The sequence below is a fragment of the Ooceraea biroi genome, chromosome 12 (assembly GCF_003672135.1).
Source record: "Ooceraea biroi isolate clonal line C1 chromosome 12, Obir_v5.4, whole genome shotgun sequence".
Classification (NCBI taxonomy): domain Eukaryota; kingdom Metazoa; phylum Arthropoda; class Insecta; order Hymenoptera; family Formicidae; genus Ooceraea; species Ooceraea biroi.
The window spans coordinates 9,214,746-9,236,179 of record NC_039517.1 but is presented as its reverse complement, the minus strand read 5'-3'; the positions used below and the strand labels follow the sequence as shown (position 1 = coordinate 9,236,179).

Genomic DNA, 21,434 nt, shown 5'->3' with positions numbered 1-21,434 from the left:
ATTATGGGGAACATACGAACGTAGGGGCGACTATTGCACGAAGGGTTACTACTTTCTGCTAGTTAACTAAACGTATATCGGAGAATGGAACGAAGGAAGGATTTAGAGCACGCTCCGCCACGTTTTTATATAGCCGATGTAAAATACGTGAGCCAGATATTAAATATATCATGAGTTCTACTTATGACTAATCGATTATTATTAATTCCAATAATCCGTAAAACATCGGCAAAATACAGGAATATGCCTGTATTCGAGGATGGACTGTATAAAAAAGATTAATGAATGATATTCGAACGATATGGACGCTCGTTTCATGCGAATGACACATCGGCCGCACCATAAAGTCGCGGAACGTGCTCGAGGAGACGGCGGGGGAGACACATAACTTACGATTCACTCCGTGGAGCACCATCGTGGCCACGTTCTACACAACTATAAAAGTGTCCTCGACGGCAGTTGCCGTGCGCGCACCCGGTTTATGTTCCTCTCTATACCCGTGCGAGCCCGGAAGTGTCGCGCAAAAGAGACCTTGCAGCTGACAAGTCACCCTTCGCGCGCGCGATTAGCTCATTCTTACGCGCGAAGGCGCGCGATTCGAGGTGCGAGCGCGAGAATTTCCGGGACGTGGATTCAGCTCGATTCGGCTTGACTCAGCTCGAGCAGCGCATTACCGTGCGGAGCATGCGAGAGAAACGATTCACGACTGCCGATGCTCTATTTTCTCGTCATCGGACGACACTTTGTCGGATCGTCGTGACGATCGTCTGACTCGATCCTTCCGTTTTCCCTAACTCATCTTGCGGCGGCAAACCGATGGTTATCGCGCCCGAAAGAGCTCACGGGGAAACGCCGGTCGTGTCGCGAACGATTATTACGAGGCTTTTCGAGGTCACGAGCGGACAAATGGCACCCCGAGACGTTGGGGCGTCGCGGTCGTCGCAGTATGACTGGCGAGTCTCGCGATCACCCCCTTCCCTTCCGACGATGCACACCACGATCCCCTCTACCAGTCGTTTCTCTTTCACCCTCCAGCGCGCTCTACCCTCTCGCGTCACTCGGCCCATCCCTCTCGCCTCTCTGCGTGTATTCGCCCCTATCTCTTTCTCTCTGTCGCACCATCGCGGTAAATCCACCAACGTCTATATTTCTGATCTTTCTCTCTCCCACTTTACTCCTTCCTCTGTCTACCTTACCCCTCGTATCGTGCACCCTCGCTCCTTCTTCATCCCTTAGGGTTTCTTTGCGTTTCTCTATTCCCCTTTCTTTCTCTCTTTCAGTCTCTCCTACACCCTCGTTCTTCTCCCTTCTTACTCGATCGTTCTATCTACCCCTATCGCTATCCCTCTCCGTTGCGCACCCTCGCTTCTCCCTACTCGCCTTGTCGCGCGCATCTCCTTCTGTCCCTCGGCAACCCTCCAGACACTGGCCAGGCGGGCGGTCACGTGAATACCGGCTCGACCAATCGTGCGCCGGATGACGTCACCCGCGTGGGCTCTCGCATAGAGTTCGGGAAAGAAGTCGCGGGCGTAAGGGTGCATTTGTGGACTCCGGAGGGAGATCTGCCACGGATGATGGTAGGGATGGACTGGCCGGCCGGTTCGATCTACGAATGAATGTGCGATGCAACGACGGGACTGACGATCCTTAGGATCCTGCGAGAAAGATTAAGGCACTACCGCGCACTCGATCAGACGCGGTAGTTTGTCGCAAAACCGCAGCACTCTCCTACTGAATGAACGTTTCGCGAGGGTTACACTGAATTCTTAGATAGCTATTCTTAAATAATTATAGGCTATCATTCTTTTGTATTTCGTATCTCCTCTATATTATTGCGCTAAATTGCATTAAAGCAGTACTTTGAATTAGAAAGGATCATTGCATATATTCATTGATCATTATATTTGTTCGCTTTTAATCTATGCGCTTGTAACTTGGAAACGTTTATAATAAAACCTCGAGATATTTTTGCAAACGAAATAAAAATGGCAACTTTTATTTCAAAACCTGTTCTACTCATCGATCTCTCCCACACACATTTTCTTTTATTTTATTTCTGCTATTATATATATATATATATATATATATATATATATATATATAATTCCTGTTCAATTTTTATCTTTTTACTTTAGTAGTTGTTCTGTCAGTTTTATATTTACGTTTCTCGTTTATTGATTTTCGGATTTAGTTGGAACTCTATAAATGCACGTATAATTTCAGTTGCAGTTTTCCAACATTCGTACCGAACTGCACATGGAGCCATTAAAATTTTTCAGTAAAAACTATTACATTCGCGAGAGAATTTCATCTTGTCCACCCGCCTAGGTAAAGGGTCCTTCATGTTGGTCGCAGATTTTTTTTCTCGGATCAGGATACTCCATGGCATATCTGTACTATGAAACCAGAGGCGCCGCACGATCATAAATTGCCTCGCAGCGGTCGAGAGCCGCTCATACCGAGGCCCATTTTTCTCTCAGTCGGAAAATGGGTTAGTGCCGAAAACCTTCCTGTTTGTATTCCGCATTCGAGTTGGGCCTTTTTTCTCCTCGCGCATGTCACGGGCTCGTTCGTCGTCGTCGAAATGAAATTCCGCGCCGCATAGCCGGATGATGTGCAGCGGAGTGTCGAGCAGAGGCTGCTAACGCGTTAAATCAACGTTACATATTGTCCTCGTGAAGATATAGTTCCCACAAAAATCGTTTAATGCGATCAATTGAACGGAAACTTTTTGTTATATCTCGAAAGTCGAGAGATTGACTGACAGTTTGGGTTAATACAGCCTCTATCGTTTTCGTGAATCGTGTTCTAATTAGCGAATTAATTTTCTTAATCAGCATTATTCTACTAGATCAGATGTCAGCAACGCGATCTGAAACTTATTATTATTCATTTATGAGGAATGCATGAGTCACTTAATATCGATGATTGCTATGTTCACCAGAAGATTACTCATCAGTGGGTCATCTTCAGGTTCAGTATTCTCCTACGTCAGAAAATACAAAGATCAAAAGACTAAAAGTTTAAGGGATTTAACATCACTGAACATTCGTTTTAGTAGCAAAAAAATCCCCCTTGGCGGAAAAAAAAGCGTACCGCGACTTCACCGTTACTGCGATCGGACGTTGCCAGATGTGGATTTACTGGGAAAGTTTTATGCACCGACAGAGAAAGGAAAAAAAGGAAAATGGTGGAGAAGTCAGTCGTAAATCTTGTGCCTCGTAAAAATTTTCCATTCGTCTTTTATTTGCATTTCGCCGCAACTTTAACCTCGGAAAGACCGCCGTAATTCATCTTTTTCTCGACAAGTGTAGGAAATAATGCGGGTTAATTCGCGATATCGATCGTACATGTTATTGATTTGCTTCGTTTCAGCGCCGGTCTTGTAATGTAATATTAAAGAGTTTAACACCGAACAATTCTAAATTCTTATTTATTGAAAAGAGTGCTTGTACATAACAAGTACGTACTGTAATCTGGAAATGTATGAACAAATTTCCAAAAAAACTGAAATTCTGTTTGATATCACTGCATGTAACGTCATAAATTAAGAGAATAGTAATTAATATCATTCCTGGTATGTGAATTAAATTCCGCATAATTCAAATTTACAGATAATTAACAGGTATGCTGGAATTATGTTAACAGCTAGAAAATAATTATCAAGTATAAACTATTCCTGAACTACTGTTCGCGCGCGATTCAATTTCATACCGCTAAAATTAAGTCAAAAAGGCGTGTTGTTGCACGAGCAAGAAATATTTATTATAGATGGTACATAAGTAATGTTTAACGCAAGATGATGATAATGAAATGTCTCGCCGTCATTTCAAAGCCGTCTGAACAATTTAGATCGAAGCGTCTCGTCGTTTCTCTACTTTTCAAAGACCTTAAAGTCTTTAAATGTCGAGCACCTATTGGAGTGTTAATTCAGCATCGCGGAGGCTTGAAAAGGCCGCTTCTGCCTCGAAACTCGTTTAGCTCTCCTGTTAAGCGAACGCTCTTGCAAATTCAAGAGCCGAGAGTGCAATTTGCAGTGGGTTATTTCGGGAGTGAATCAGCGCACACGCGAGCTAGAGAGTCTTTCGACGAGCGCTTCTTCAGAATATCGATCTGGTCTTGAATTTTTGACGCCATCATGAACATTCTCTCTAATCGGAAAAAATAATCCTCTTTAAACGACGCGCGAGCGAAGCCATAAATCAAGCCAGGTGCAATAATTGAAACACAGGCGCGAGCCAGCAAAGAGCAGCGATATGCATTGTCGTTTTTTCCTTCCTCTTTTTCCGTTTTTTGATTTTCATCGTTGACATCAACGTGTCGCACTGTCAGGCGATTCGAATCGCGCGAACATCACGCGATTTTCCAGCGTCCAACGAGCGTCCAGCAGCTTCGCTTGCGCCTGGGAATGGGATATAAATTTTCGACGAATGGACGATACAACTGGGAGGTAGGACAGCAAAAAAAATGGTAATTGCACTTCATCAGTGATAAACTCTACGTTTGCTAACAACTCCGCGTCACACGGCGAGTATCGAGGGAATCCTTCCCCGAGATTCACACATGTCGGACACTTTATTGGACGCTTTTGCAATTTATTCCATTTTTGTCATGCCCGACATAAGTTGTAACGCTGCATGGGGCGCGGTTTATATTTAAAAATTGAAATAAAGTTGCTTATGATTATCACGAAATGTGCACATGGAAAAACAAATAAAGATTTCATATTCGTGAGAGGAGAAATTTGAAAATTACTATTATATTGACTTGATAATTCTGATTTTGCGTTGAAAATGGCTCTGTGCGAGAAAATCTATGATATGCATGTTCAATTGATGATTGATATGCAAGTTCACATTTAAATGATATTTGATTTAATCGTATTTTGAATACATTACTGTACTTGATGCATTTAATGTGTGTGTGTGAATATGCGCGTAAATGAAGCCGCATGAAAGTGCTGTCGGTTAAATTAACTTGCATTTAAATGAAAAATCAGAATCGCGACGACCTTTCGAAAGTGTCGAATTCACGGTGGGACGGTAATCGGGACGAGTATGACCATGTCGATGCGTAATGAATACAAAGATAAATTATGCGATTTTCAATGAGCCGGTAAAATTTTAACGATTGCGACGATTGTCCACTCGTTGCGACGCGAACGCATTAAGCACGAATGTATGAATCGGCGACCACATCGTAATGCAGTGTGGGCATTATATCGTGCATTATTCCGCATATTATTGTCCGAGCCACGCCAATGAAAACCAGTGCCTAATGACCGGCACAAATCATTGACCGAGCATTGTCGCGCAACTGCGAGCTACATGCATGCGCGTGACAGGACAACGCGAAAAAGTTTGTCGCTCGCTCGTGAACTTGTCAGCAAGCTGATTGTTAAGCCCATTGCACGTGACGCAATTAATAATTGTAATAACACGGTTTGCTATTGTGCTCCAGATTTGTGCTCTATTCCGGCAGCACAATACCCTGCACATTTGAAAGAAAACCACGATAAAAGGCAGATACGGAAAAGTATACGCCGAAAAATATGACGGGACATAACAGCTTTTGTAACGCAAGCTAAAACATTATTATTTTAAATAAATACGTTTGGAATTTCTGTTTGTTCAGTTTTACGCGAGAAGCCAAGAGTTCATAATTATAATTATACGTGTGTTAAAAACGTAGATTCACGGAAATCAAACCTTTTCTCCTATGAAAACCTTCATTAATTTTTTTGCGGTAGTAAAACATGAAGTAACATAATATTAAAAACGTGAAATAGCGTAAAACAGATTGCGCGGCAGTATTTGGCAAGAAAAATAAATCTCGTCCGTTTTTCTTATGTGAATGACTTTTCGAGTTACCTAAAAGGAAATAGAATGCGAGTGGCGAGCGAGTGTAGCAGGTCTTAATAGAGTAAACGAGAATGGCGCACTCGTTTCACGGCATTTCTCTTCTTTTCACACGTAGTTTATATATTTGGGGAGAAAAATCGTGACCGGGATTTTTTCCTGTTTTGCGGCGGAAAAATGGGAGAAGCTTGCAGCGGAGCACCTATTATATTTTTGCGTGGCCAACAACGACAAGTTATTAAGTAATTATGCATGTACGCTATTAAGATGTCACGAAGTTTTATAAAATAGTTCGCACTCGTACCTCGGTAAAAATATTTTATGTTAACGTCAAGCTGTGATTTCTCCTACTCTACATACGGGACGTTAATTTGCAGAACTTTTAATGTTAATAATAAATGATTACAGATACTGTTGCGAATAAATAATTGCCACGAAACACGCGATGTTTTAAACGCTCAACGGATGCATAATGCAATTCAAAAAAACTCGGGATTGCATTTAAAATCGCTCAATATCTCGGCCTTTCCCACCAATTTCATTAAAATTTCGACGTCATCTGCTTCGAGTAATTACCGAGGAGTCAGTCTTCGCGGTACAGCGCTAGATCGCTTGCGGGTGAGAAAGAAGGAGAGGCGAGAGGGACCGAGAGTGTGCAAAAAGAAATACGGGGTTTGCTGTAGGAAGCAGGGAGCAGAGCAGGGTAGAACAGGATGGGATCCGGTATATACCGGACGTGCAGCGCAGCGCTCGTAATTGCGTTCGGCGACGACGACGGCAGCGTCGCTTTTAATTAATGCGACACACTTTTTTCCTCATCGCTGAAAAGTGCCACATCCTCGTAATCCACACCACGGCACCCTTGCGAGTCCGCGGCAACCCGATGGGGGTTCATTAAATAAATGGGAAAAAAAGAAGAATCCGCCGACCCTCGAATGCATTCCCGCTTGGCACTGATGCCCCCCCGCGCGCCCATCGGCTGCCCATGTCGTGAACTCCGCGTACTTCCGTTTACCCCGGCTTCGTGCGGCGCGAATTAACGGGGGTGAATGTGGTTGGAGGGTGCAACGAGCGCGTTTAGAAGCAGGGCAGTGCACTTTCAGGGCCGGCGCGTAATCGAGACTGTCTTGGACTGGCGTTTTGGAGAAGCTGTTTCACTTAACCGCGATCTTTATTTAAAGACTGAATAATGTATGAGTGTTCAAATTTGAAGCGACAAATGCGTACTGCGTATTGTATTATTTTATAAAATTAATCTTTTACAGATAGATTATTGTTTTTACAATCTTCCCCTTGTTTATATAAATTTTTCTTATTGAATTGTCGACAGTATATATTGACTAAGAGAATAAGTTTGGATATCAAGAAAGAGGAGGCACGAGGAAGATGGTCAACGCTCTGAGTGCGAGGGACGACCTGTCGTACCCTGCGGCAATTTCCGTCCTCGAATTGAAATGTTATTACGTTAGTGACACGTTCCGGTCCTCCTCGTCCCATTCTCGACGCTTTTATTTTCTGCCTACTGGCTTTCTCTTGCAAATGTGATTTTGGGACGAACACAAGAGAAGAGAAAACTAGAATGGAAGAAAAGAGCAATAGAATTGAAATCCATAGAAGGCTTTATCGTGCGTGAAATACTACAACAATACGTTCAAAATAAATACGTTAACAAATACGTTAGAGAAAAATAAATAAGATAAATTTATATAATTTACGATATCAATGCTAATACTTTTGATGAATCTCACTCGAATCTAATTTGAGTCTGCGAAAATTTCAATCAAGAGAGAGAGAAAGAGAAGCGGAGAAGGTGCAAAATAAGCTTGACGCGATTTGCAATCTAATCCGTCTTCGAGCGGGAAGAAAACAGGGAAAACGGAGCGAAACGTCGAGTCGTTAATCCCGGGCATGCAGTGCGGATCCCGTGCGGGGAACGACAGTCGCCGGAATCGAATTAAATCCTGGATATATACGATTTCCAGCGAGCATATCCTGGTCTGCGAATCGCCGGAGATCCGTTCGAGATTCTCCATCGTGAGTCGCGTGCAATCGGAAAAAGACAGCTCGATGTGCCATTCGCAGCGACGTAATTTATGCATGCATCTTCGTGCAAAGCTCACACTTTCGCGGTCCGCAATTCGCGTAGGAAATTTCAACGAATTATTCGTGCGAAATTATTTTGCTTTTTTAATTCAGCCCGCAATTCGATAAGCAGCACATTTCTAAAATATTCGAGATATGAAATAAAAATATTTTAAGAAATACAAAGTTTTGGAAATTCCATAATCAGAATGAAACACATGAGATCATTATTCGTAATTGCAAGCTTTAATTGTTTAATTAAACACTTGAATTGGTTTAACACGATAGTGCAAATAAAAGACCGCTGAAAATTACGTCATGTAAATTGCAAATTTGTAACGAGCAATTCGCCTCGAATTACGAATTAGTTTTGTGAAGATACATTTAATGATTTCGCGTTTCGACATGTTTCTTTGGTTATTATTCAGGTAGGGTTCCACGCTCCCCATGGAAAATCCCGGAGTTTAATTTCCATACTTATCGCCCGAGTAATCACTCGACTTCACGATCCACGACTTGCGGTGTATTCGCCGAGGCACCCTCTCTGTTAATTGGCGCTGTATTTTTTCCCTCCTGGTTTTTCACCATTCAACAAGACCATCTTGCGAGGCGTCACGATGTCTCGAGTCCGACGCACCCGCAAAGTGGAACGAGAAGAGAGAGAGAGAGAGAGAGAGAGAGAGCGAGAGAGAGAGAGAGAGAGAGAGAGAGAGAGAGAGAGAGAACGAAAAAAAGCGGCCAAGCTGTACGACAGTCTGGTGTTATGTCTTGAAAACAGGAACATTCCGGTGGTTTAATGCCGACAATGTCGTCCATCCCTGGTACGAGGGAGTGGGTCGACGCTACTATTCTTGTCTCCGTTCTCTGTTTCTTTTCCCGAGGACGATATAGAGAGAGACAGAAGCTAAAAAGAAAGGAGTGTCAATGGGAAGGAGAGAAATTGAAGCAAGGAGGTAACCATCCCGGATAGCGAATTTCTCGTAGTGAAAGGGAAACGAAGAAGAGAGACAGAAGTAAAAGACGATACCCCCCTCCCCCCTTGGGCATCAAGGAGAGGGAGGCTCTCGTGACTTTTATTGCAGTCCACCGTGTTAATCTCGAGCACCCATAAATTCATCCAGTGGGAATTGCTTCTTAACATCGCAGGCATTGCGCTAAGTTCCTCCTGTCGAAGTCTTAACTAACGTACGTGATCCCTTTGTTTTATTACCGACGGCGCCTGTCGGCCCGTATCGTGAATTACGATGCGAACAGTGCAATGATTTCGCGCGATCAGCACATCGCGAAATTGCGATTTATATTGTGTAACGGGAAATTGCAACACCCCCTCGCGCGATATAAATCATTCTCTTAAGTTAAATTTGTATGAACCATCAGATGTACCCATGTCATCAATTAGACTGTAAAATTATCTCCTTTTTATGGATGGAATGCAAAGAAGACGGAAAATAATTTACCGCGGCGATTCAGACGATGTCAACGACGAGGTTGACCGAAAGGAAGAAAACCGAAGGGAAAAAGCAAACTTTTAATCAGTCGGTCTCCCCATTATTCCGGCAACCATTACGATTCTTCGAGATTTCAACCTTCCTCTCGTATCCCCCCTGCTCCTCCCGTCGTCGTCTCGTCTGCCATCGTGGAATGGTACACTCGCCAAATTACATCATTGCTAATCCCTTCTGGAGACGTTAATTAGCTCTCGATTCCTACCACCATTGATCCCGCGACAACTCGGTAATTTGATTCTCGCTCGCGACGCGGTTTGCAACTTGCAAGCTGCGTTATTATGCGCGACATTCGAAACCCCGGATCAAAGAGGGGATTAATACGCACAGAGGTGTATTTCGAGGGTACGTTCAACGTATACACCAATAATAGAATAACGCATTGCGTTAATCAAATCGTCCAAATCAATTTCATCACCGTGACATCATCCAATTCGCGTATACTGACTCTGCAAAATGAGTTCGCCACTTTTCCTTCTCTCTCTCTCTCTCGTAACGATTAATTGTAGTATGAAAATTACGCAAGGGCATTTCTGCTCTATTTTTACGCTGTCAAAAGTATCGTTGATATTTTCGATTTAACTTTAATAACGGAATACATAAACAATATATAAAATACTTTTTGAGATACACCGAGTTCAGTTTCCGCAATTTTTGCGAGCGTTACTTCGCGAAATGCTCGACAAGCGAGACACAAAGTCGGAGTAGAATACGTCTTTGATGATGTTGTTACAGGTAGATCTCATGCGACGAAGACAAGAAAGAAATTGGATTTAACCTAGCCTCGAGGGCCTCGGCCGCTTCCGGTGGCCTCGTCAAGACCGTTTGAAATTCACGTTTCGCGGATTTTCGAGATAGCAAGTTTGAACGTGTCCCCTTGATTCCACGACAGGATTTTTGCGGGAGGCCTCCGGGCGAAACCGCGTCGCGCGGAAAGAGTACGGTCCCGTCGCTCGTGTGCACACGCAGATATGACCGAGCGCACGAGCTCAGCTGCTCCTCTACGCGGTGCAATTTACATGGTCGTCCCTGTTTTGAAGCCCGCCGGTGGTTTCCGTCGTTTATAGCCTTTCACGCGACCGCGAAAACCCGACCCACATTTCCCGCTGCTGTATCGCTCGCACAGCCGACCCCAAAAATTGAAAATTATTCTCGCCGAATGGAAATTAATCGCGTTAGTGGTTTCATTTCGAATTGCTAAATATCAATGAGGTAAACAGAAACAAGACTTTTTCCTTTTATTCATTTACGGAACCAAAATTATATAACCAAATTTTAAGACTTAGTTATATAATGAGATCCTAATACTGAATGTGCAAAAAAAGTCATCATTAAACTACAGCTAGACAGAGAGTGAAACATGCTGAACAATATATTATTTAAGTACGGTTGCAAAAACGAGGATGGCGCGTAACCGAACGAAATTTCTTGTTCCGAGTATCCGCGGTGGACGCAGGACGAGCGGCAAAGAATTAGCTGTAAATCGAAACGGCGCCGGAAACACGTGTCCAAAGTAGCTTGAAGCAGGAAGCGAGGTCTTTCCTTTGAATGCGCTTAATTGCAAGGACAGTTTCGTTACCAGACCGGGCGAGTCGAGCCAGGCAGACTGACGAGAAGCGCGGAAATGATTAACGACAAAAGGAGGGTCCGTTGGATCTCCGGAAACGGACTGGAGGACGCACGAGAAAAAAGGACTGAATCTCGAATCCAACAAAACGGCTGGGCAGAGGAGCCGGTAATTACCCGATAAAATTCTTCCGCGCGACTAAGAAAGGAAGATTCACCCTCGTTATACTCGTTATCGTTAAACGACCCGTTTGTTCTTATAGTACCTATAAATCAAATCTTTATAATCCTTTCAACCCTACTTTCATGGTCTAACAATGGCGCGCTGAGAGCTGTTATATACAATGTAACTCGAATTTTGCGTTTTCAAAAATCGACCATTTCAGGCATTGTCATTTAAAAATGTTAGATAAAACATATTTTCTTTAATCGCGTCAATCTGTAATTTATGTTGAACAGATCCAATTCATAATTCTCTTTACCGTGGTTAATACGTATTTGTTTCGAGTAACTGGATATCAGAGGCGGGAAGGAGTGCCGTTAACGCGACACCGAAAATGCGTTCAACAAGCGCGCGTTTATTCGCGCGACGCTCTTCATTAATCGCGATTAACGCGGAATAATAGCGTCAACGTCAGCGAAACGAGCGCGATCGATAACGAAAAATAATTTAGCGCGCCAGGGCGAACTGGGTCATTGATTCGCTTTGCGTTAGTTGTCGGGTAAGTACCCGATAACCGAATTTAACCCCGACGGGTTCCGTAATAACGGATAAGTAAATCCATTAGTCGCGCTACCATAGTAACGCATAAATTCGTGATCCCCTCGAATGCGCCGATAGCGATTCTTCCAGTGTAATCGATTATCTTTCCCTCCCTTGCATCGCGTGATCATATGATGCTTTTCGATGCGCACGGATATATTTCAGGGGCTGATCGCGATATAAATTATTTGCAGAGGAAATGGCTTCTCAATTAACAGCGAAATATGTTCGAGCGGTCATCGTGTAGGAAAAATCGACGTGCAAAAGCTGAGTGACGTTGCCGTCATCCAGTTTTCCGTAAGAACGCGAATTGCAGATTACCTCGCCGCATGGTGTCGCGAGACAGATGATGAGGGTGGATGAACGCCATTGATTCCGGGTCGGCCTGACGCAACAAACAGAAAATAAATAATACCGGACAGCATTGTTCCCGCTGGAATCCCTTTCGGTCCCGTTTCATCCGCACGTCGCTGCGGGATCATTCGCTCCATTGTCGAGTTTCGTGAACCTCCGTCTCTCGTTCTCCTCATTTCCTTCCCTCCTTATTCTACCGCGGCAGTAGCACCCCGCCTCATCCGGTTTTTTATTGTCTCACTTCGAACGACGCGTGTATTTTTCAGTCGGAATTTAAAGAGAGAAATACCGGGAGAAAGAAAGAAAGAGAGTCACAACAGATTGCAGCGTCTACTTGTCTGGAGGAAAGGGCATCTGCATTATTCGTCGCGTTCGCGATACATTAAAGTTTCGCTGCGGGCTAACTGCTGACGCGACGGAAATTTACACCGGTGCACATAAGAGCTTGATTCGCCGAGAAAATATAATATTGAAAAATACTTGAGAGAAAACGGATAAAATATCGAGAATAACTGAAAAATATCGAGATTAATTAATAATTAGCATAAATGCTTGTCTGCTCGTCCCGCTATTAAATTAATGCTTCGTCTCATTTTTATAAAAAGACTATATGTCCTACGATGCAAAAATGTTTTATTCTTCATCTCGCACCGATCATTCCCCGTTTTGTATTTTGCCATGTTACTCGACTCAACGAAAAATATTTCTATCAATCGTATGTCACTCACTCGCTCGTCCCTTCCCGTATCGTCTATATTTTATCGTCCCTTGAGCAGGAACGACGAGGGCCGATCCGCGCGACAGATTGAAACGTTTATTCGAAAGGGTGGGTGCGTAACGGCGTGCCGGTCGCGATTTATCACGCGTGCCGACGAGAAGATATACCTTCTCGGCGAGCAAATGAATACGAAAACTAATTTTCGATGGCCATCTCGGGGCGCTGATTCGGCTTCGTTTTTCAATTTTCCCCGCGCGACGTATAATCGTGAAATATGATTATTCCGTCTCGCGCAGATTATTTTTAACGCCCGGCGCCCATCTTCGATCCCCCGCACCCGTTGCATCCGCACCCGTCAGAGATCGACGTACGATCGATCGATCGGTGCAGTCGGGATCGCCGAGGCGATCCAATCACGCTGGCTTTGGAGCGGCAATCCAGCGGGTTGATTGAAATATCCGGCGCTCACGCGTTCGGTTTTTCCACGACGAATTTTCACCATCCGCGAATTGTTTCCGCAATTTCCCACGCGCTTCCCGGATCGGCTCGCGAATACCCCGTTTTTATGATCGACGAAAAATGTAACTTTTCGCACGCAGCGTGCGCTTGCACGCTTTGTGATGACAGCTGCTAATCCGATCGGACTCGTGCTTAATCGCATCTGTCGATCTTTTATGTTCTCTTTTTTCTTTCCTGTGCTCTGTTTCTCGCAAATATATATTTAAATTCAGTGGAATCAATTGATAATCGTTGACAATAGATACATAACTGACGTGTCTGTTCGACATCGTGATGTAACTTGAATATCTATTCATCGAGGCTTTATCGAATTTCGGCGGTATTTCGATATAGCATGCAAGTTTACAGCCGTAACGGAGGATGGTTCAATGATCGACATGGGTAGGTTCGTGAATCCGATAGAATTTCGCCAAAACTCTCAGTCAGACCTGGCAGTTCCTCGAAGCACTTCGCGAAGTTCGACCACTTTGCTGCCAGACGACAAGCGATCGCACCGATTTTACTCGCGATAATAGACTTTTAAGCTGTCGATATACTCTGCTAGAACGTACATAGTGAAATGGATGGCAGTGATATCCCAATTAAGGTTGCCTAACTAAATCCGCGTAGCGTGTTTCTACGTAGACCGTAATTTCGTCGTCGCGAGTGATTTACTCGCGGCGCGTCACGCGAGTTTAGCGAAATCTGCAGTTTAGCATTCGTATCACGTACCTATACTTCATAAATTAATTGCACGACTAACAGAAATCGCGTTATGATTCGAAGCGATTTAATTTTCGCCGTGCGGAATTCTTTTCGCATATGATTAATATTTAACATTTCATTACAATTATTGGAAGCGGGGAAAATATAAAATTAACGATTGGTTATTCGCTAACCGTTAAATGCACGAAATATCGCGTTACTAAAATAATTATAGCAGAAATTAAAGTTATAATAAATAAAAATAACGAGAGATAACGATTATTCGGTATGCGGAATATCGATTCGCACACACGTACATTACACTCTGCGATTAAAAGCCATTAAATTTCCCGCGTGGATGACCGCAAATTAACTATCCGGTACATTCATTTCTAATAATACACTCCGTAAGCCGATAGTGACATCGATAATGCTAAGCCGGATAAATGATCGGTGAAGTCCCTTCTCCTATTGCCATAGAGGCAACCGTTACGTCGATGATGCGATAGGAGTAAATTATCCGCGGATTAAGAGAGTCGCCCACGTGTAAAGACGGATCGCCTATTTCTAAAGGGATCTACCGACAGAGTAGGACAATACTCCATTTTTCCGGACGACCGTTACCGAACAAGCGGGATCGAGCCGCGGGGCGATTTATTAAGATCCCCGACGGGTCTCCCCGGGGCGGAAAGTAAACCGGAGCTGGAAAACGGAGCGGAGGCGGGCTGACCGGAAGAACAGCCAAGAAGGATGACCGAAGGCGCGCAGCTTTTCTAAGGACCTTAACGTTCTTCAGGCTCGAAATTGTGTCGGTCACCTTCTCAAGAAGCCACAAGATATCAAATCATCTCTTCCCGAGAGCGACGGAAATAAATGTCATACGTATCCGTAAACATACTTCACCGCCGCGGGAATTTTGCCGGGAGTATAATAAAAAGGAAGAAACGGGAATTCCGGAAGAATTTCGCGCGGCACCTCGCGTGAGTCGGATGAATTTTCGAGATGTGGAGAACATCGCCGTAATAATTTCTCATTTACCTCTCGCCCCCGTATTAACGTTACCCACCGTTAAATTCCTCCGCGATATAGAATTACTCGCAGTTCGCGAATTACCAGCGCCCGCTATTTTCCCCCTCCGACATTTAGCTCTCGTCGTCCCGTAACGACTACAACGGAATAAATGATTTTATGAGTTACTCGGAAGTCGGTTCGCAGTCGCGCTTTGTGCGCGATTTAAACTCGCGTCGAGAAGGATCGTTTGTCAAACGCTAATTTACACGTCGAGTTTACGTCCGCTGCAATCAATTGCGTAATTCCGCGATTCGTGTGTTGCCGTCGTCGCGATTTTTGCAATTTCTTTCTCCATCGCAACACGAATTTATCATCACGCGTATGCACGACAACTCGAGAAAAAAAGAAAGAGAGAGAGAAAGAGAGAAAGAAAGAGAGGGAGAGAGAGCACAGATACTGATATGCAAAGCTAATTTCTGTGTGTGAGAAGGTATGTTGAAAATAAAAATCTCGCGTAATCAAACTTGTGTTAATATGACGCTTCCCCATCAAACTCTAAATTCACTCTAGATTCTCGAACGAGGAAATATTTGTTTTTCCTCCGAGGATAGCTCGCGGAGCAGATCGTACGTGTGCGGATCGACGAGCAAATCGCTCGTCAAATGAAAAACGGGGAATATTACCGGGTTCAGCCGGCGAGCATATTTACCCGCGCACGTAATCACGGATTCCGCGCCGCTCACTTCTGCCAACGCACGGCTACTTTCACGATGTCGTCACGACCGCGCGTATTGCCCATTAATGTGAACTACGGCCTGGCCATTACGCTGGAATGCACGCTTTCGAAATAAAAGACAACGGATCGCGGCGCGCGTACACCCACGACACGCGTCGGCGTCGTGAGATCGCGGGTACAAACGCGCGCGGGCTCCGATCCGTTTGTTGGTGTTGGACAAACCTTCGGCTCGAATAAAAATGCGGTAGGCGTGTTCGCTTGCTCTCAATCGTGTTACGGTTTCGACATCCGTTGAAACGTTCAAACATATCAAACAATATCGTTTAGCAATTGTTACGATAAAACTTTGGTTCGATGGACACGCCGCGGCGCGCCGCTTGGGTAGCCACTTTGTCTCTACCAATCGTTTTATCGAATTAGATATCGAATCGCAATATCTCGCAGGCCATTTCAGGCTTGGTAAAAGTATCACAGTACTTACCCAAGAAGACGTTCTCGTCGATCTCGTCGGCGTGCAGATCAAGATCGAGCTCGGGCGCCCCATTGCTGCCGGGAGCCTGGTGGCTCCTCTTTGCCAGGTCCATCAGCTCCAGGAAGTCGTCTCGCAGCTCGAGGCGGCCTGCGGCCAGAAGCTCGGCCAGCAGGGTCAAGTAAGGTGAGGTCAATATGCGCGGGGTGGTAGCACGCAGGCAACCGGGTAACCAGAGTCCTGGGACACCGCACGGAACCACTGGTACCGCTCCGGCACTGACGAAGCCACCGCTCAGGAGTTCGCCGCACAACATAGATGCCGCGATGACCTCAGCTCCTCCCTCGTGACCTTGGTACCGCCTCGATGTCGACTATCTGTAAGCCACAAGGCCGATTAGTACAGAACGAATCGAGCGAGAGAATCATCTTCGGACGAGAGAATTATAATCGCGAAATGTCTTGGGTTTTTCAAAGATTAGCGACAGTAGACAGTATTGCGCGACATTTTACAATGAAAATACTCGAGAGATTGAGTTCTACGAGAATCACCAGATTTAAGAAAGTCCTTGGCTTTAAACGACAGAAGTGAGTCAAGGCTGCAGCAAGATTTATTGCGCAAAGAAATTTAAGAGATTAAGACAGAATTGAATTAAGCCAATGTCGCATACATATATTAACAATAAGAAATCGTCTGTTGATTACATCTTAAATGTTAAACGATCATGAAATTCCTCATAACTCTAACGTAGAGACGTAAATCTCCTCACGTCAGTCAGAGAGTTTCCTCTCGTAAAGCGAAGTTCCGCGAAACGCAAGTACAGACCCGGTGCATTATGGAGTTCAACTTTGTTTACGCATCTTTCTTCCATTCAGCGCCGCGAACTTCGCGGACCCACGCGCGCGCGCGCGCAAGGTTCCCTTCATTAACACACCTATTTATCCCGACGACGCAAATCTTCGCGACTAACACAGCTGAAAGAAACTTTCCGGCTGCTCGCGTCAGTCAGTTTCTTTTCGTGGAAAATTTACGCGTGCGGGGAATACATATGTATTTCCACGAGATTCGGAAGTCCCATTGGCAGTCTGGGACTTCATGAAGTTTGTTATGACAGGATGCGCGTCCCCCTCCCGTCATCCCTGCACCCCCGTGAATTTCACGGGACACCCTCGTCTCGTTAACGCGCGCGTATTCCGCCGCCGGATTTCGCGCTGTCGAAGTCGTCGCGAAGCTGCATTAAATATACAATTTCGTGGACGGGTATGAAAGCCGTGGGGGGGAATATAATAGCCGCGACGGAGAACGAATTTTCGAGTCCGACTGCAGTAACAAAGGAGTCTGTCGGATAATACCGAACGCGAAGCGACCGTGGAACAATACGATCTCTCGCAGCCGGGCAAATGCGCACAATTATCGTGAAATATACGCAAATTAATCCCACCCACGAACGAGCGGGCAGACTCCGATGAAATACGAACCGAATAGAGTAACAAGCGGGCGGTGGTCGCCGAGAGATACGGGGATAACGGGTGTTTGAAAGCGACGGTGTCTGGACAATTAAATCGACAGGGCGATTCGGTTCGATTGACTGGGATCTATCGAGCCAAGTTTGCCGATTCAATTACTGCGACTTGCTCCAGATCTAATCGTTATCTGGAGTGGTAGCCTTCTAACGTATGCAGCTCGTAACATATGTCGCATTCGTAAAAATTTGTCCCAAGTTCTTTGTGAATTCAATATTTTAAACACTCACGTATTTAACTTGACTAGAAGCTTGACTGTAAACTCGAAGCAGGACAGTAATCGTCATGAAACCTCTTTTTGCTAAGCAGTGTACTGGCTATTAATAATTCCTAGCACATAAGATGTATGAATCATTTCAAATAGCTGAGATATTTTAAATCGCGGCAATAGAAGAAAATATTTTTCAAATCTATCACTATATATTCTAAAGATTGTCCGTTCATGTATCTTTCTAGGAGGTCAGTATCCAAACGATTAAGCACGCACCATTTTTTCACACGTTTGCTAACCGATGAACAACGTGAATACCCGCGGAAAAATTGCACGCACGCATGCACACACGATACATCCAGATCGCGAGGTTTCCGCGGATATTCTTCGGAGGATACGCGGACACGCTCGATCGCGGGCGCCGGCGATGCGGCACTGAACCGACGCAAATGGAGCGTGACAGTCGGAAAACCGGAAGTGATCCAATGGGAGGAGAGGTATTCCCGTGGAGCCGGCCACTCCGTGCGATGCATGACGTCAGACTTGGCGCGGGTGTGAATGCATCGAGTGATCTCACGGCGACAAGGCTGTGATAAGTGCCCGATGCACCCGGTGTGCCGTGATGACAAATGGCAGGCGGGAGCTGGCTTTCATCAGGGTTTCACCAGACCAGAGATAAATCCGGTTTTGTCTTCGAGCGTCATAAATTAATGGTTCTTAGCAGCCAGAGAGAAAATAATTAAAGAGGAGATGTGACGGGAGCTGTGGTACGGGCTCGATTGTGTGTTTCGAAGTTTCAGCGGTAAAAGACTTCTCCAATATTTTACAAGTCAAGAGGAACATTCAAAGACACACATTCATCTCTGAGAATCATCAATTTTACATGAAAGCGCGGATGCTTCGATTCAAACTCGTTCAATAAGAATATAACTTTTATTAATAAACTTTTATTAATGAAGGAACGATCGATCGAAAGGCACATCAAATTGAAATCCCATCGTCAATGGGAATATGTTTCGAAAGGCTAGAGGAGTTCTATTCACATCGAGGAGAATGCATTATCACGCACAGGAGCTACGTTCCTGGCCATGCAGATGCAGACGTCTCCTTCGTGGATCGTCTGAGTCGTACGTGGCAAGACACAAGCATGCTAAAACATCTCGTCCGTTAATCCGATCGCCTACGCGTAAATTCCCATCGTGCACGTACGTGATTACGTTCTATGCGCGCGGCTGGAGATCACGTCGCGGGAAATTACCGCGAACTTCGGCATCTCCGAAATGCCGCGGATCGGAATTCGACGGGTAGGCGACATCCGGGCCCTATCCTTCATGGAGATCGAAGGATCCCGCGTGCGACACCAACGATAAACATGACGGAATTATCTCCGCGGAATCCTTCGAGGGGATATTCGTTACCGTAACCGGTATAATGCTCGCGGCTTATGAGGCTGGGAGGATTCCGCGCGCGTCACCGCCGTCGTGGAAATTACTCGGGGAATGGCAGATATGTAGCGTTATTTGTGCAGCACATGACCGGAATTCGTCTGCGATATTACATCGTAATTTAGAGTTCTTCTATCGTCCTCGCGCGACAGCGCGCGCCATCGTTTGTACTTTGCGAATCTATTGCTGTGAACGCGAGAAAGTGGGACGGATCCGAGCAATGGTGGATTCAACTCCGCGATCTCGGTCTGCGTTTTTCTCGAAAAACGTATTTCAAAAAAATTAGACAGGACTCTCGCCTTAATCCGCGGATGCGTGATGTATTTCATAAGAAAATTGCGACGCGACTTGTTGGCTGCACGTGTGCGGAATGTAACCGTGGAAAAATCACCGTGGATTTCTATAAGAAAAAGAATCATCTTCTTTCCTCTTCTTTCTAGATCCCTTCAGATCCTGTGCCACGGAGAACGATCATAGTTCTGGGACGCGCGAAATCGAAGCTGCATAATTTTCTGGTTCACGGAGCGGGCGATCGATCTGATGAATTGTGTCGGATACGTCGTGAATGTACGAGGGAGACACTGCACACGCGTGATTTAAGGGGTGGTTAAGACAGATTCGGGACATCTCGGTCTCACATAGCACATCCACGTGTTTGAGTATTTTGCATCTCCATAAAGCTCGCTAAAAGAGATGGACTCTTTTAAGCGAATATATCGACATTGAATCAACGAGTTTATCATAATAATTGCATTTGATAGTTATGGGACACGCTGCGTATTATGCACTTCCATCAAATGCGATCCAATATTTGGTAATATTCGTGAAATACGTGTTTTCCCGCGCCACACATTCAGTAAAATCCGGTACTTTCAATCATCGATATTAAATACCGGTTCGATTCCGGATTCCTGATAACGAGTATCGAATTGGTTAGCATCGTCGTGGCGAGCGCAAATATTAGCAATACATTTCCGTTTGTCAATACATCGCGATATTTGCGCGTATTGCGGCAGTGAATACGCATCCATACGCGATGCATGACAATTAACGCTCGCAGATTTCTTTGTTTATCCGATCTGATATGTTGTTTCACGTCTATGGCCTAAAAATCCTTAAAATCATTCAACAAATTGATTATTTAGTTTGGTGCATAAACATTGTGCGCAAATAAAAACAAAATTCATGGTTGGTAGTATAACGTCAAAATTGAAAATTTTAACGAAAAACATACAAGGTAATAAAGAAATATAAAAACCAACCGAATAAAAATTAAATCTTATAATTTCTTTCAGTTAATTGGGAGAGATATTAGAATCGTGTCTCTCAAATGCTCGTTAAGCTAATCCGGCGCGAGTAACGGGGAGGATACGATAAATAAATTCACGTGTACGTACCGTTAAGCGGAAGCCGTAATTACATTCGTAAAGACCGGGTGTGCACCCGAGTTAAAATTCTCGCCCCCTCGTTACTCGCACGCGATTCACATGAACACTGGATCGAATTCGCGAGTAGTTTTGCGCAGAATTGCGCTATTATCAGGTAAGATAAATCACGATCCAGGCAGAAGTACCGCGATACCGGTACTGGCAACTTTCCGGACAACGCAAAGCGGGGAGGTGAGAGGGACGGTTAGAAGAAGGCAGTCGACAGCAGAGGCGGCAGACAAACGGGCGCCACGATGACTATCCCCGCGCTCGTCATCATCGTCGTCGTCGACATCGTCCATCCTCCTCACTTACTCGAAACTGGAACGATCTGCCCTTTCACCCCGCTGTCAAATGCCCGCGCAAAACGTACGGCTATTCGGCACGAGACACTGTTCCGCCGCGCCATGACCATTCATAAAGCGGTCTTAAACGCCATCCTTAATCGCCTCACGAAACCGGGTCGTGATTTGTGGGTCCGCGGCCACGGATCCTGTCTAGTCCTGTCTGAAAATTTCACGACGCGTGGAATTCGGGGAACGTGAAATATCTCGCGGCTGTGA

General features: G+C 45.0%; 1 protein-coding gene across 5 annotated transcripts in view; it reads right to left on the bottom strand.

The window, feature by feature from the left end:
- Window positions 1-21,434, bottom strand: part of LOC105282227 (protein Fe65 homolog) — a 151,985-nt gene that overhangs the window by 95,683 nt on the left and 34,868 nt on the right. For 4 of the 5 annotated variants that reach the window (XM_011344032.2, XM_011344031.2, XM_011344035.2 and 1 more), the window contains one exon: window positions 16,278-16,642. In XM_011344032.2, the coding sequence (XP_011342334.1) occupies window positions 16,278-16,581 (304 nt within the window). In that variant the 5' untranslated portion in view covers window positions 16,582-16,642. Of the gene's footprint in view, window positions 1-393; window positions 1,978-16,277; window positions 16,643-21,434 lie in introns of those variants that run through there. The other variant, XM_011344037.3, reaches the window with a different exon arrangement.